The sequence below is a fragment of the Callospermophilus lateralis genome, chromosome 1, assembly GCF_048772815.1.
Source record: "Callospermophilus lateralis isolate mCalLat2 chromosome 1, mCalLat2.hap1, whole genome shotgun sequence".
Lineage (NCBI taxonomy): Eukaryota > Metazoa > Chordata > Mammalia > Rodentia > Sciuridae > Callospermophilus > Callospermophilus lateralis.
This window is the reverse complement of record NC_135305.1, coordinates 33,232,798-33,250,545: the sequence shown is the minus strand read 5'-3', so window position 1 is coordinate 33,250,545 and position 17,748 is coordinate 33,232,798. Positions and strand designations below refer to the sequence as shown.

At 39.8% G+C, this 17,748-nt stretch overlaps 1 protein-coding gene across 2 annotated transcripts in view; it reads left to right on the top strand.

Annotated features, from left to right (window-relative positions):
• Window positions 1–17,748, top strand: part of Slc25a13 (solute carrier family 25 member 13) — a 178,825-nt gene that overhangs the window by 11,891 nt on the left and 149,186 nt on the right. For both annotated transcript variants that reach the window (XR_013088677.2, XM_076833883.2), the window contains exon 2: window positions 12,073–12,126. Coding sequence is in view for 1 of the 2 variants with exons in the window: in XM_076833883.2 (XP_076689998.1) it covers window positions 12,073–12,126 (54 nt within the window). In the remaining variant the exon portion in view is untranslated. The remainder of the gene's footprint in view (window positions 1–12,072; window positions 12,127–17,748) is intronic.

The following is a 17,748-nucleotide window of genomic DNA, read 5'->3' as shown; positions in this document are numbered from 1 at the left end:
TTTATAGAGGGTTATTGTCACTTCCCGTGGGAGTCCAAGTGCACTGGAGGACAGAGATATGATGCTTTCTTTACTGAAATGTTACCTGTAGTTGAAAGGGATGCTAGAATTAGAAGAAGGGGAGAAAAGTCACTTTGCAACTGGCTAGCAATTATAGATTCAGGCAAGGGTTGTTAATAGATGCTAAAGCTCTTTGGTAAAAGATTGTTAGAATTTCCATTGTCTCAATGTATCTCCCTGTAAATTACTTACTACTTGCAAAAAGGAAGAAAGTACCTTTACAATGGAGAGATCTGCTTCGACCAAGTCACCATTAACAAATGGAACAAACTGTCATACTGTGCCTCCTGATAAGATGCATTGGAGGGTATACACTTTAGGAGCACTCTTCCCTGAATTACTAAATTTGGATCTAATCATGAGGAAACAATTGGACAATGCAGAAAATGAGACAATCTCTGAGACTCTGGCCTGACTTAAAAAATGTCAAGTTATGAATGAAAAGGGCTGAATTTAAGGAGATGCCCAAAGAGACATGAGGATTAAAGGCAATGCTTGAGTCTGGGATTCAACACAAATGAAGGGATGAAAGAAATAATTGGCCCAGGTAGACCAGCTCTGTACTATGTGACATTGTGTTAGTTTGGCACTGCCAAAGACAGGATGGCTTACATGTAGCAGAGTTTGTTTTTTTCATCATGCTGAGATCAGGATCCAGGCAGGGTGGGTTTCTTCTGAGACCTCTCCTTCGCTTGTTACTGGCTGACTTTCTTCTTCCTGCGTGCTCATGTGTTTCCGTCTGTGTCTGTATCCTAATTTCCAGTTCTTATAAGGACACCAGTCATATTAGAGTAGGGTCCCCCTTACTGATGTCAATTCAATAACCTCTTTAAATACTCTTGACCTATGGCAAATCACATTCTGGGGTACTGGGTTAGGACTTCAACATACAAATTTGGGGAACACAATTCAGTTCATAACAAATATTGAAATATTTTAAAATTGTCCCTTGGGTAAGATTAAATTCCACAGGAACTTCAAGTAGCTGTTCCATAGCATTTAGACACTAATCATTGACTTGTTCTTTAATTTGGTGTGCCAACCTTTGTCAAAGTGAAAGGGGAAGATTTTCTATTGCATTTTATGGCTTGTTGGAGACTTTTTTCTTTTTCTAATAAACTACTTACCCAGTGCCCTACATTATTCACCAAAATAAGTCATTTGGAAATGCTGGAGAAGTTGCACATGGCACTGGTAATCTCCAAGTGCATGCCTTGGAGATTCTACTGCTGAGCAGACCTTGGCTTGGCGGGATGGGGGTGGGTTGGGCCCAAGGTAAATGATTCTCTGACCACAGAATGACTGCTTCAAAAGGAGGTCCCTATAGAAATACTTTTCCTTTTGATTAAGATATCCCTGGTACTAAATAAATAATAAAAAGAAAGCCCAGCTACATTACAGGGCAGAATTCCCAGCAAGTCCAAACAGTGTGTCCATTGTAGCTGTTTCAGACCAGTTAGTCCCTAGAGTATGCTGGGTGGCTTGAAAGTATGCTGGTGACCTCAGGTCTCTGACTTTGCTCTGCCCATTGGCAAAGGATTTCATTCACTTCTGAGGAGCCTCACAGTTGTTTTCTTTCCAGGTGATGTTGACTCAGTGGAGGATTCCACCTTTTTCTTGTCTCCAATCTCAGTTCCCAAAGTCAGAGCTCAGCCCCAGAATCTCTTTTCACAGTGATTCATGGAAATTTCGATTGGTCCATGTTTCATGTTTAGCAGCAGCTTGAGTAGAGTCTAGTTGTGACCTTTGCCTGATTTTCCACTGGGCATTGATTTTTTTTTTTTTTTTTCCTTAGAGGACTTTTAAATTAAGAACCTTGTCCCTTTGCCCCATCTGTTTGTACACTGTTTTTTTCTTCAGTGGTTTGATGTTTAACTGGTTCAAATTAACTTTATGTTAATCAGTCTTTTCCTTTGCGACTTCTGGGTTACATGCCGTATTTAAGACCAGCTTTCTGACTTACGGTTACATCAGAAATCACCCAAATATTTTTCTGATACTTTTTAGAATCCATCCACTCTCTCCCCACTGTCCTCCTGTCTACTCCTCCCCCAATCTCCCTTTCCAAAGAAAGGTAGGGAAGAGGTTCAGTTTTTGTGTTTGTTCAGTCCTGGAGTTCATGAACCTTCTCTAGTGCCACATCATCAGCCAGCCTGCTCCACTGCCATTCAGACTGAATCTGCTGGTTCAGAGTCCTAAGAGATCCTATCAGCTCATAAGGCCCAGAAATCCTCCCTCAGAGCTCAGGTATTCGCTCTACCTGGGGAAGGGATGCCAGTAACTAGGAAACAGGTACTGCTAGATTCCGTCCTAGGTTATGCATTTTCATTCAATCCTAATTCTCTTTTTCTTTCTTTTTTTCGTTTTTTTGGAGTACTGGGGAGTGACCTCGGGAGCACCTGACCACTGAGCCACATCCCCAGTCCTATTTTGTATTTATTTAGAGACAGGGTCTCACTGAATTGCTTCTTGCCTCGCTCTTGCTGAGGCTGACTTTGAACTTGTGATCCTCCTGCCTCAGCTTCATGAACTGTTGGGACTGCCAGTGTGCGCCATCACGCCCAGCTCTTTTTCTTTTTTAATGATGAAAAAAGCAAGAGGTGATGTTGTTGGTTAGCCATATCAGAATTTAAATGTCCCATTGCAAAACTCATGAAATAGTTGCAAGTAATACTTTGTGAAGAGACTGTATTTAGAGAATCCAGAAAATCTTCCTGGAGGAAGATGCATTTGAATTAGTTCTTCAAAGAATAAGAGCATTTTAAAAACTACTTATGATGGAAATTTTCTAGTATGTGCAAAAGTGAAATAGTGTAGTAAATCCCTATTTCATTATCTAGCCAGAAGTAATTTTTCATTTATGGACAATATTATTTTATTTGTAACATACTCTCCCACCCCCCATTTTTTTTTCCAAAGCAAACCCCAGACATTATATCATTATATGTAAGAATTTTAGTATATATCCCTAAACAAAATTTCTTAAAAACATCATGATAATATCACTATCACATCTAAAAAAAATCACAATAATTATTTAACATCCCTTATTGTGTTAGAAATTTTAAATGATTTTTTAATTATCATGTAAATAAGGCCCATGCATCATAATTGGTTGACATGTCTTGATTTTCTTTCATCTTTGAGTTCTCTTGCTTTCTCATTCTCAGCCTCTCTCTTTTTTTCCTTTGAAAGGCAGTGTCACATAATGGTTGTAACCCTTATGGCTCTGCTACTTACTATGTAACTTGAACAAGTTACTCAACCTGTCTGTATTTCAGTTTCCTCATCTATTGAAGGGGTGTAGTTGCACCTACGTTTTGGAACTGCTGGGACGTTCAGTGTGCTAATGTTTGCAAAGTTCAGAGCAGAGCTTGTGACATAGTATGCTTTTAGAGGCTTTAGCTATGGACTCTTGAGTCAGACAAGTTGCTTCAAGGCATGTCAATCCTGGGCTCAGGAGGAGAGTATAGGGGCCCGCTCAGCCAGGTGAAATGGTGCCATTGTTGGGCTTCTTTTTTGCTTTTTCTTCCTTCTGTGGTCTTGACTATGCTTCAGTTAGATGAGGTTGATAAGTAGCAGAATTTGGAACAGGTAAGATATTATTTAGTGGAAGCAACTTCTTTATTGTCATTTCTGGTTTTCTCTTTCTCTGTATTTATTAAGTTAGCTATTCTCCCTGGAAGCCATTTTAACTTTTAATGGCATTATCTGGGCTCTAGCAACTTGTGATCTCCTAAGTAGAGCCTTTCAGCACTTTATAAATATGTCATATACTTTTTATATTCCTTTGTTCCCCACCAGGAACACACATCCCGGTCTTCAGAGCAGCACAATCAGTTTTTATTCATTTAAGAAGCAGTAGTAATTTGACACTTGCTAATATGTAACAAATTATATTGGGAGCTGTAATTACAATTGCAGCTGGTTCCTAATTATACTGTAACCTTGATGGTTTAAAAAAATGAGACTAAGTTCAGCATGTAATACTGGAAAGTAATATTCTACATTAGGCAGGTCTGCCTTCTAGTGAACCATGAGCATTTATGAATCATAATGCCAAATCAAAAAGACTGTTTTAAATTGGTTTCAGTTACAATGTTGTCCAATGGCATGATTCATCAGGATAGCTTTAAACTATCCTTGCCAAACTCTGGGCACATCCTGCATATATTATAATTAGCATCCAGATGATGCGGGCTCTGGGGTCACTTCTGCGTCTGATTTGTGAGTACTCATTGAAAACTCTGAAATGCCTCAGCTTCCTCATCTAAAAACAGGAATGTTAGTGACTCTTCACCTTAAAAAATTTAAGTAATGTTTAAATGAGATCAGCTGTAAAACCTTTAGCAGCAGACCTGGCATAGATTTAAGGTCCCAGTAAAAGTTAGTTGGTCGCTGTAACTGATAATTAACAATACAACTCAAGACTGCACCTCTGTGTACCCCAACTCCAGCAGAAGTGTGATCATAGTTCTGCCACCTCTGTACCTTGTGAGGACATGTGTCATCATATGCATTATTCCAATCACTCATAGATAAGTCAGTCCTTCTCCTTGGGGCAGGGTCTGTGGTTTATTTGGGGTTGTCTTAGAGCCTGGCCCTGGCCTGGTGCTCTGCATCCTTTCCCTAGGAGTTGTGCCGCATGTGTGGGAAGTAGAATATAGCCCCCTAAGGCAGCAGTTGTTCACTGGAGGTAGGGGAATTTTTTTTGCCTAGGGAATATTTGGCAATGTCTGGAGACATTTTTTGGTTATCACAGCATGGTGGGGGTAGGTTGCCACTGGTATCTTGTGAGCAGAGGCCAGGATTCTGCTCAACACCCTAAATGCACTGACACTGCACAAAGAATGATCACTGGACCGGACCCTCCACAGAGGTTGCAAAGCACTGGTCTAAGGCATCCTGGCTGCCTGGACTGTGACCCTGGTGGAAAGGCAGGACCTGGACAGATAATCTGCTTCTGATCTGCAGTTTTCTCACCTATAAAGAAAAAGAAGACTACTTTTGAGGTTTGAAAAGAAAGGGAGATTATGCAGGCATGTGCCTAATGCCTCTGGCTAGTCAAGTTCATTTTCACAGCTCCAGTGACCCATTGTGCTCTGACTGGCTGCTCTGTGTTGGAGGAAATCATCCCCAACGTAGTGTAGAACAGAAAACTCAGTGCCCATTTTTCCCTGGAGGCAGGACACAAGTGAGTGACCTAGGTTCTGCTCATCAGAGGCTCACATGTAAGATTTCAATTAGGAAAAGGGCATAGTGGGAGCCAGGTTGAGTGTGATGTTTTCACTGCAGCTTATCTTATAGGTAGCCAGAGCGGCCTGATATTTGGTGTGAAACTGAGGTGGATTTCTTACCAAGCCATTCTGGGGTAGTTTTGGGCATCTGGGGTAGTAGTGGACTCTCCACTTCAGGCTGATTCTCCAGATTTCCTAACGAGACACTAGTCATCCCATAGCATTTTAATATGCCCTCCCTTGTTGCCTATTTCTAAGTTCAGTAAATGTTGGACCTACTTGCCTTTCATTCATATTTAGAATTAGAAATGCCACATAGTCTTGTTCTTGACTTAACTTAGATTTTATTATCATCTTGCCCATCTTATAAATGAAGAAACTAAAACTCAGATGTAACCAACTTGCCCCAGGTCACCATGTTAGTAGCAGAGCTGGGCCCCACATCTTTTCTGTAAACCTGCTGCTGTCTGCCAGTGTCAGTGGGAGCAAGCATCTCTCTGTCTCAGTAAGGAGCTGAGACTATAAACATAAAAATATGTCTATTTTAGAAAAGGTACATACCACCTCTTGTCAGATTTTTACTCTTGGGGACATTTGCCGGAATCCTAACTTTAGGTTAATGACGATAATAGTGGAATCCAAAACTAGTGTGTTTAAAACTTTTTTGCAAAACAAGACCCACAGCTAAAACACCACCATTTATTTCTTAACTGTTGTATTCTGCTTCTTAATATCAGAATTTTAATGATGATGGTTTTACAGTTGTTTAATGTTTGTCTACAACAGAATAGAGTAAAAGCCAACATACGTCATAACCTACTGAACGTTCTGATAAACATCTCCAGCACCCCTGAAATGACCTGCTTGTGTAATTACCCATGGTTTAACATGTGGCGCCTGATGCTTTATAAGTCAACTGTTGAGTGATATGAACTTTTGAGGTTTCATTACACAGAAATGTTGTGGTTTGAAAAATGCTTAACATGGCATCTTGTCTGTATTCTAATTCATACTTCAATAACTTTTTGCATAATTACTGCTCTTCATTTACTAGAAATTAGGGAAACTAGCATAAGGGACGATGGTTTCAATAAAAAATTATTTTCTTAAATTTGGTGAGACACCTCTTTTCTTTCTTCCCTCAAGTTAATGGCAACCGTGTGGTTTTCAGGGAATTCCAAACTTTCTTTTGCAATTATAGATTGTATCAGTCAAGGTTCACTTGCAGAGAACAGAATCTACTCTAGCTGGTTTAAGCAGAGGAAGATTTATTATAGGGTATTAAATGGCTTACAGAATTTGTTGGGAAGGTGAAGAAACAGACTTGAGGTTGAACTCTCAGGAATGACTTCCAGAGCCTCACAGAAGAGCAGGCCACCAGGGGAGCAGTGTCCTCCGGTGCTGTCAGGATACTGCCTGCCAACCCTGGGATGTTTTAGGACCATGCTACCACTGGTGTGGGAGGGCAGGAAGGTGTGACAGTAAACCCAGACACTTCCAGTGATGGTGCCTCTGCTGGTCCCCAACTCACAAATCTTTGCCTTTCAAATCTGACTCCATTTCTTCTGATTGATGGCACCTGGGCCTCGTAGCTGCAAGGTAGTCTGGAAAGTATTTTTTTGTACTTTTTTGTCTCTGAAGTACAGAAAGATGGAGAAGGAGGGTGGGCCCCAGCTGCTTGGTTATTGGGTCCTACCTGAGAATATCTTTCAGTGGGATTCAGGTCTACCTACACTTGGTTCCTCAGATGTGAAGGGTATGAAGGAATGTTTTTCCCTTTCCCTCCACTTTTCTTGTCATTGAACGCTTGCTTACACTCATACACATCTGCTTTCGATGAGCTGCCTCTTCTGGTTTTTAGTCTCATATCTCATATAAATAATTGTGACATGGAATTGTCCACGTAATCCTGTGCTTCTCTTGACTTACAGACTTTTCTCTTTGGGAAGAGGACTGAGAAAATCCTGTGAAGGGAAAGCTCAATTGGTGACTAGCAGTGGAGGCTTGGGACCTCAGGTTCTAAGCCAGTGGCTCTGCTCCCATTCACACATTGTAACCTGGTGGGGGAGCTTTAAAGATGCCCATTCCAGAGATTTCATTTCCATCCCCCTTGGTTACTGCTTGAGTTTTGAGATGGGCTGAGAACCTGAGTCCTAATCTGCACTTTAGAACTGGGTACCATGTAAATCTATGGTTCTGGAACCATCTGGAGGGCCCAGGAATATCCAGACTGGTGGGCCCCACCCCGAGAGTTTCTGATTACATAGGTCTGGGGTGGAGGGTGAGAATTTGCATTTTTTCAGTTCTTGGGTGATACTGGTGCTGATGGTCCCAATCCTGTATTTTAAGAACCAGAGATCTGAAGAGAGCTCCCTATTTTCATTGTAAATATCTGGCTTTTTACTTACCTAGAATTAACACTTCAGTCAACACTTAAATAGTGTCTTCTTAGCTTCTCTTCTTTGCCAAGCATGGGATGGTCTGAGAAATAAGAAGCCTTCAGGGAGTTCAGGGTCTCACATCTCTAGAGCATCCCTGCTTTTCTTTGCATTTGACTTTGATTTTTCAAATGAGTCCCTTATCTTATGTAGGCTTTCAAATACTCGTCCCCATTGCTCATGGTTAGACCTAACAACTATTTGGAGAGCACGATTCTGTACCACTGTGATTTGTTAAAATAATGAGCCTGCAACTGTGACTTGATTACAGGATAAGAAAGCCGATTTTAAACATATTCCTACATTCAGGAATATCTTTTCCTAGTAAGCCTCTATCTTTGGCTGCTCTAATTCACATTAGAATAAGAGTAAATTTATTTGTAGTGGAAAATATCTTTCTGGTTCTTCTTGTCATATTTCTCTCCTCTTATCTGCCTTTAAAAAAAGCAGTTATTGAAGTTGTGTTATTGGCTGTTTTTTTAAAAAAAAAATTCTTAAGATATGCCTAGCTTATGTTTTGCAAATGCTATTGATGACCTATTCACATAGGTGTAGCTAGTGTTTATCTTGTCACAAAGCTCTCCAGATTTAGTGATCCTCAAATTTTGCCCCATGGAATATTGATTCAGGGAATTGACCTGAAATTTCCATTCTTAAGTTGAATAATGGTAGACTTTTCCCTGTTTATGGGAGAAACGTTAGTGCACAGTTTTTTTCCTATTGTAACAACTTCTTCGTCTCTTTTTATCTTAAGTTTAGAATTGATATGTTACCTGACTGTGTATAAAAATTCTCTATTGTGCTGATTTAAATACCAAATAATATTTTGTGGTCGTCTGCAAAGAACTGTTTTCCTTCTTAGTGATTTACTTACTAAGTTTGAAAGCCAGTTTATTTTAAATTATTGGTATAAAATTTTTGTTTTAATGTTGGAATCTATTGCAAATTCAGAAGAATAGTGGTACAATCAGGCAATTAGATTTCAAGAATAGTGGCTGTACATATGAATATGAACATGCTGTAAGTATATTTAAAAAATACATAGCACCCTTCTGGAAACAATCTAAAGTTTGATGAATCTTCTGAAGCCCAAGAATAAACTAAGTCTAATAATTCCAGGCTTGTGTGATGTAAAGTATGCATGTTGAACAGCTGTTCTGAATTGACTTAAAAAGGGCAGCTACATTTCTGTGGCTCTTTTTTCCAGCTCATGGAACTTCCTGGGTATTGGTTTGACCACCAGGTAGAATCCATCTAAATATACCTCCAAAACACTGGCACTTCTCATTGCAACATTATGTAGTCTTCTGTGAAATTGCACAAGTGTCCTTCCTTCACTGCACGTGGCATGTAACTAAGAAGATAAGAATGAGGGTGGATATTCAAATAGAAATTCCAAATAGCCACACGGCATTTGATTGGTGGGGAGTAGATGGAATTAGTACAGAGATGAGGCCCAGGAGGCTGGTAGGAATTTTTCTGAATCCATCCCTCACTGAACAATAGTTATCTGTGCTTAAATCGAATGTGCCCAGGACCTCACACAAATTTCAGCTGGCCTCAAGGAAATTCCATAGTGAACATTAACCATTTACTGCAACTTTGGGTCAGTTTTCAAGAAGAAGCATGATACTGGGCTGGGAGAGCAGAGGGGACGATGAGTTAGAATGGCTTTAGAGTTTGCTCAGTGGTTTGGTGAGTGTTTTTGAGGACCATGAGTTCCCTTCTCTTTTGTCCTCCTTATTTCTCCCCTCAAAGTTGTGAGCCAGGTGACTCATTATTTAGGGTATTAAAAAGTAAGCATGGGAGACTATATATAGTTTTTGATAAATAGTCCAAATAATGATTGATGCCATTTATTAAGCACTTTAACTGTCTGGCCTTTTTTGTGCTTAATACTTTATGTAATTATTTCATATGGCCCTTCCAAGTCTACAGGGCTTCCTGTTCTAGAGATGAGGAAACTGAGACTAAGAGTCAAGAGCACTGGGGTTGCAAACCAGCAAGCTCCATCGGTCAGGCCTGCACCCCATGTAAAGATGGTCTGACACTGAAGTTCCCTGCCCCCACTCCACTTACTGGGATTGAACAGTTAAAGTCAGGGGCACTCAACCACTGAGCCACATCTCCAGCCCTTTTTATTTTGAGACAGTCTTACTAAGTTACTGAAGCTGGCCTCAAACTGTCGATCCTCTTGCCTGATGTCCTGAGTCGCTGGTATTAGAGTTGTGCACCACTATGCCCAGTGAAAGCCATGCTCTTTATAGCAGAGGACAGACACTAAATTGGTGGTATTCACATTGAAACTACCTATAATGTGGCACAGTAGGAAGTGAGAAAAACTCAGGAAACACTTAGAAATGTAGGCACAGATTGGCTCTTAATCTGGCTTTTGGGGAAATAAATGACCCTCAGTTTCCCCTTCTTTCAAGTGAGGGAAGTTATATCCATCCTATTTAACTCTCTGATTTGCTCTGAGAATCCAAGTAGAGAATAGTGATGCTCTGAACACTGTCCAGTGTTCTCTGCATTCTGGGTGATGTGACTTGTAAGTGGTGATCACTGTATAGATTGTTTTCACATGTGTCCTAAATCTTGGGTGAGTTATAAAGTGAACCCATGCTTTCTGTCACAGAAATGTGGTTCTGGGGAAAAGCACTGAATGTACATTTTGGGATTGGTAAACAGATTGTGCTGTTGCGATTTAAGGAAAGGGAAGTTCACTCTGAGATAGCATTGCCCAGGAGGCCTTACAAAGTGCATAGCATAGTGAACTAAGTCACTAAAAGATGTGGTATTCAGATAGAACCGGAATAGTTCCTTTTGTGGAAAATTCCTTTGGCTTTTAAAAGGAAAACCAACTAAGAACTTAAGATGCTGAAAGCTGTTTTCAAAATGTTACTTCTGAACCATCCTGAGGTGTGGGACTCCTGGTGTGGTGGAGGTCATTTTCCTGCTCTGACGTGGAGGTTGGAGTGCTTTTATGACCTCCAGGAGTTCTTGTCCTGTCCCAGAGTAGAGACCCCACAGGAGGATTCCTCTTCGGGAACTTTTAGGTCAGCAGTATCGTTAATCTTGGGTTAAGTTGGTTAGCAGTCTATTTTTTCCTCTATTGAAGAGCAGAGACCACCAAGAAATTCTTATGAGTAAAAATAGAATTGGTGGCTATAGGTACTGAGCTAAAATTAAAAGAGTTATCAGTCTTGCTTTGGGAATCATGGTGACTAACGAACTGGTTTCAGAAAGACTACCTCTCCCATTTCAGTGATTAGTTAATAAAATTATTCCTGACAGTGGAGGGCCAAGGAGCTCAGCAGTTCCATATTTAGAGACAGAGAATTCATTGTCCCAAGATCTCAGAAGAGTCTTTGCAAACACACAGAAGGGATTTAGAACAATTTGCATAAATCTCCCCGTGGATAGTGACATGGCTCCAGTGTTGGGGTGGTTCCAGGAGCCCCTCCTTGGCTGTATCTTGGGGCGACGCTGTGCTTGGTGAGAATTCAGTCTCATGATGGTTTTTGCCAGCAGGATTGGGTGATGGGACGCTGAATAAGCCCACTGTTTGGTTCCACATAAGGGCTCTTTTGTGTTGGCCCAAGGCAGTCATGTTCAAGTTTGTCTTGCTTTTCCCCAGCGATGTTTTTGGACTTTGTGGCCTGGAGAATTAAGCACAACACCTATTCTGAGCTAATCTGTCAAATTTTACTCATGGAAGGTAACCACAGCCTCTTGTATTTCTGAATGTGGAGAATAATAGTCATACCTTTGGAGAGTTCTGATTTATTAAATTAGAAGTTGGGGAAGGGATAAGTTCCTTGACATTGCCAGGTAGTTAGGTATACACGCCTGTTCATGGTGGAAGCATGGGAAGTAATTCCCTTAGGTTCTTTAATATGATTTGCCTAGTTCACTGGCTTCTTTAAGAAATATGTTCCCTTGCATAGTTAGCAAACAGGTTGTACTTTAATATTCCCTTGTGAAAGGGCATGAGATACCCCTAGAGTGTAGTTTAAGAATGCCAGGTGTTTACAAATCTGTTTCAACTTTTTTGTTTGTTTATTTTTGTTCTTTTTTTAAAAAAACAATACACATTAAACACTAGATATTATGAGCTTTAACTGGTTTCTTGCACAGAATATTATCATTCTAGAAGCCAAATACAGAGAGTCTAATTTAAAATCTGGGGACTCATTTATGCACTGGGGCAATTTGATGTTTTAAGTACAAAAGTGAAATCCACTTATTTCTAACCTTAAGTTTATTTTCCCTTAGTCTGCTAGCTTGATTTCTCAGCTTTGTTCTAATAATATAAACATTTTTATGTTTATTTATAGGTGGCTTTAACCAAGAGAGCAGATCCAGCTGAGCTTAGAACAATATTTTTGAAGGTCAGTATAAAAGAAATCTATTTTGTTTCTTATTTGGTTTGTGTTCTATAACTTCGAAAGTTATTTTCAAACAACTATTTATTTTATTGTTAAATTTAAAAAAAATCCTCCAAAGCATCTTTACGCAGGATTTGTGAAAGAGTTGCTGTACAATTCTGTTTTTAACAATGTGTAGGAAATGTGTGGCCAATTGTTTGTGATGGCAAATGGTGAGATTTTCTTTCATCTTATATGGTGTCAAGTGCTCAAAAGAAGTTGGCTGAGTAGTCTTGCAACTCATTTACCTCTTCAGGCTTGACCTGAGAAGGATGAGGAAAATGCTTTTACTACTAAGAAGTTTAAGGGTCTTTGTAAACATCCCTATTAATCCTGTACTCTTCCAGAGGAGACTATCTGGTCTCTGCTTGGTAGAAACAGCTGATTTTTATTGTTCTCCTCATCATAATCCTGTCATTTTATTATAGCTGTGGAGCCCTGTGCGAAGGCCTCTGGGGAATGATACTGGAGTACACCAGATACCACACAAGCTCACATTCTTGGTTTCTTAGGCTTCTGCCTACTTGGTGGGTTGGGCAGTGAATGAGTAACATAGTAAAAGTCTCCTTCAGGTCTCTAACCTGAAGCATATTTATGTTATTGAACTGAAATTAAAACTCAAAAAAAGGAAAGGCCACTTTTGTAAAGATAATAAAAGCAAAATATGTGGACTTTTCTAAATATTGTGAGAAGGCAGGCAATGCTGACTGGAATGGGGAGCCAAGGTATCAAGTTGGTACCTTGATGTGTACCTATGTGAGCTAGAAGGTTACTAATTCTGTGAGCCTCATTTTTCTCATCAAAATGTGTTAGCATAAAAATTAAAAGTGACAGCTGGAGACATAGCTTAGTGATAGAGCCCTTGTCTGACATGTCTAAGGCCCTGGGTTGGCTCCTCAGCACTGCAAAACCAAAATAGAACAGCAAGAACAAAAAGATGGAGACATAGGGATTCAAATACTGTGGGGACATCTGATGCTAATTAATTGATTTTTAAGCTGAATAATAATTAATTGATTATTAATTATTAATTGATTAGCTAAATTGTAATTAATTGATTTTTAAAGCTGAATAATGACATTCTGATTCTAAGACATGCAGAGAGTCTATTAGAGATAGATACCAAAGTATTTACAGATGAGATCATGATGTCTGAGATTTGTTTTTAAATAATCCAATTTTGGTGGAGTGGGAAGAAAGAGTAGGCAGTATGATAATTTTTGACATTGTAAAGTGGGATATTGGGCTTATACTGTTCTCTGTACTTTGCATATGTTGGAACATTTTCATAGTTAAAAGTTACAAAAACTTGTGAAGATTCAGTGGGGTACCTTTACGTCACCATGCCCAACACCTGCTATGCCTTAGACATTGATTCAGTCAAAGTGTGAAATTAAGTAATTCAAATACAGGAATGGTAGGTTCCAATGGAAAAGTGGTTAAACATAGGAACAGTTTTGGGAGAGGAAGAAAGGGTATATTTTTAAGGAGGTTTGGATTATATAGAAAAGAACAGGATTCTCTATAAGAATCTTTGCTTTTTTTTTTTTTTTTCCCATAAAGCACAATACAATATAGAGATTCTAGAAGACGAAAGCCCAGACAACAGAAAAGCGTTCTTATCTTTCCTGAACTAAATTTCTGTTGCTGTGTGCGTACTGGGCTCACATGATTGGGGTCAGGGGTATGAAGGTCTATTGCTATTGTAAAACTCCCTTAATGATTTAATTTTGAGAGACAATAGCAGAAGAACATCTAAGTGTGCTGCTAAGGAACCTAGAGAAATGGCTAAACTCACTTGAGCCCTTGAAGTTATAATAATTCTTTCAACTCAGGGCATACTACTTCAGTTTTCTAACAGGAGTTAAGAGCCTCCTTCTGACAGAAACTGAGAACAACTTAGGGCTCTGATGCTCACTAGTCTGTTGACATGATCCATTGGAAAGAGTCCATTTAAAGGCAGTGGCCATTTGAGGCCATGTGGCAGCTGGTGAGGCTAGGTTAAGATCTCAGTTTGGAATAGCATCTTTGCCAGCTGCTATATCCACTCAATATTGGGCAGGTCTAGGCTGGGGACAAGTCTGAGGGATAGCAGGAATTCTGAAGAGTCACCTGTGGGGTTTCTGTAGCCATGGGCCTGAAGGCTGGGGGTGGAATCTTTGAGACCAGATAGGAAACTTGGGTGGCCAGGACTCTGTGGCTTTTGAAGGAGAGTTTTTATCCCTTTGAGTCTGAAGAGATGGAATAGAACGGAGGCGGGTGGTACCTGAAGAAAACAGCATCAGCAGTTTGTGGAAGGGATTGCAGATCTGGCAGAGGTTCTGGTGACCTCACCAGGCCTGGATAGTGTGGGACCAACACAAATCCACCTTGGCTCAGCAAGCTGAGGATCCCTTGTTTACTATCCACCGCAGACAGCATTGTGGTGAAGGGGAGAAAGAGGAATGAGGCGCCATGGGGGCTGCCAGGCCAGGCTTTTTCGTTAAGTACGGATCAGCAGTAAGCATTCTGTAAACCTGTCGACTTTGCTGATTTTCTGTCTGTGAATTTTTTTCTGACTTGATTTTCTTCCTGATAAAAATTCTGTGTGAAATATCCCAATTGTCTCCCTGCTAAACTAGGTGGAGAGAGGATTCTTCTGCAGCCTGCGGGAGGTGGAAAGGAGCTTCATTGTCTCCTTCATACCAGATGTGCAGGGAGTAGAAGGTGGTAGAGGAGTTGGCAGCTGCAGAGATGAGAGAGAACCTGTGGAACTGAGCCAGATGAGGAAAGGGTCCTGGAGGACTCAGGTTTTATAGTTTATGTCTTACAAAAGAGTTAAAAATCAACTTCCCTCCCTCTCTTCCTCTCTTCCTTCCTTCCGTAATGTTGCCTACTAGATGTTAGGTGAGTGTTAGGTGTTGAGTATTACAGATGCATAAATCATGACTCCTGCCCTTAAATATCTCACTGTGTGCATGTATATGCAAGAAAACGAAAATTCACAATATGGTTGAAAAATGTTACATAGCATTAGAGGAAGATCAGTGAGATTTATTACCTCTTCCTATAGAGGGTCATCAAAGTTTCAGCAGGATGTTTGAGTGATGCTTGAAGACTAATAGGTATTTTTCAGATGGAGAAGTAGAGGAGGGTTTGGGGTAAAGAAAGACTATTCCAAACAAAGAAAACAGCATGTTCAAAGCAGAGAGCTGTAAGTGTGCCAGTTGTGTGGAGGGAATAGCCAATAGCTTGGGTGGCCTGGAGCGCAGGCTCTAGTGATTCTAGATTGGTAGGAAAGGAGAGATTTAGTGCAAAACATGCCAGAAGCATCTGAGGGTATTGTCAGACTTTGTGAGAAGATAATATATTACATTTTATCTGGATGCAGAAGTTTGAGTCTAGGTAGACAATTCTGCTTTTAACCTCTGTGTTGACAGTCTTTTTTTTTTTTTTTTGGTTCACCTAATGCTTTTGGTGTTGCTTCACATTAATTTAAACAGATATGTATTGATTGTTTGCAGTTTAAATAAAACATCATGAAATTCTGCTGTGAGTGGGCTGAGCAAAAGAAATGTAAGCAATAATTGTGTCTCAAAGGAGTTCAGATTTTATACAGGAGACCAGATTTGTAGGCTAGCAGTGGCAGGTAAAAAGAATCTAAATCAGCATGCTTGAAGGTTCTGCCTGTGTGGTTACAGCAAATACCACAGGAAACGGAAGGAGGGAGCAGTTGCCATTGTGGGTAGTGGTCAGGGAAGGCTGGCGGGGAGAATGCGAGGAGCCCCTGGGATGGTGGGAGAGAGAAGAGGAGGACCACATGGAAGGAAAGCCCAGAGACGGGGCCAGGTTGAAGGATTCTTGTTCATTTGTAAAATGTTTATTTAAATACAACTCTCTGCCAGGGAATCTGCTAAGTATTACAGGGTGTGGGTAACAAACTTGGAAAGGTAATTGGGAATTTGGCATGCCTCTGAACAATAGGAAGCCATTGAAGGTTTTCTGAGTAATCCAGGGACAAGATGGGTTTGAGATTGAACTGGTGCAGCAAGGCTATGAGGTGTGTGGCCCTGGGAGTGATGGTGTTGGAGGCTGTCAGAGTTATTAAGGTCATAACACCAGGAGGAGTGGGGATTGGGCAAGTCAGAGAAACTTTTAAAGGGATATTTCAGAAAGTGACTGTTGTTTTTTTATAAATGAGAGAGAGCAGGGCGGGAATGTGTATGCCCTGGGTGCCGAGAGGTGCCAGTAGTATGAACAGAGAAACAGGAGGGAGCAGTGGTTCAAGGGGGAGGAAGGAAGGTGATCATGGGCTACTCAGAAGTCTGGAGTCTAGAGTGACTACACGTCAGAAGTGAAAAATGGGAAAACTGGGGGAAGGGGCTGGGCAGAAGTGGGACGTGTTAGGGAGTAATGGTGAATTGTACTTGGAGTTTTAGAATTAATCTCTCAATAAAAGAATGATATATACTTTAAACATTTTTTGTAGGAAAAACAGTTAATTCCTTATTTGAAAAACTTTCTTAAGAACAAATCAGTTTCTTTCATTGATGAAGAGCTAAAAGATAAATAAAGTAACTTGATGTCAGTATAGAGATAGTGTTCTTTCTTACTGCATGCGTCTCTGTATATGTATATATTTTTTTCCTTTAACAAGAGGAAAAAACTATTTTTTTTTGTATCCAGTATTTTCCCTCAACTAATATATTATGAACACCTTTTCTTATAACTGGATGCGTTTCTACAATACTTTAATGCTATGTGATGTTCCTATGTATGGCTGCTCTACCATAATTTATCTGACCACAATTTACCTAACCATCCTTTATGATTGGATGTTCAGTTGCCAGCTTTACTTATCTGTCATAACAGCGTACATATTTGTATATAGCTTGCATTATTTTCTTAGTGGGAATTCCTAGAAGTGGCATTGTTGGGTTAAACAGTGGGTTTACAATAGATTAAGGCATTTGATTGCTCTTAGCAGACCACATATTTTGGGTGGGAGTGTGGAAGTGTACAGTTCCCACATAATGTTATCCATTCAGATTATTATTAAGTACAACAGCAACAAGAAAAAACTTTCTGCCAACCAGTTAGTTGAAAAATTGTATCTTACTTGAAATTTGCATTTTTTAACAAATAGTAATATATTCAGTAGAACATTTGTGATTCTTAATTACATCTTTAATTTTTTTATTGTGACAATATTCAAACATATAGAAAATAGAATGGTAAGCACCTACATAATAGCCACTTAATATAAATTAATATTTGTCAGTTTAAATACATACATACATATTACTAATTTATTTTAATGTAAGTTATATATCACCATAATTCACCTTAAATACTGTAACATACAGCTTCAAATAATAAGCATGGCTTCTTACATGATCACAATACCATTGTGTGCCTAATAAAGTGAATAGTAATTCCCTAATACCATAAAATGCCCAGACCCTATTCATGTTCTTCACCTGAGCATGTCCAAAAGGCAAGAAATGATCCATATTCATATTCTTAATTGTATTTTATTCCACCCTTATAACAGGGAGCTTAGGTGAAGGGTGGTCGGATGAAGTGACCTGGTACATTAGAGGGACT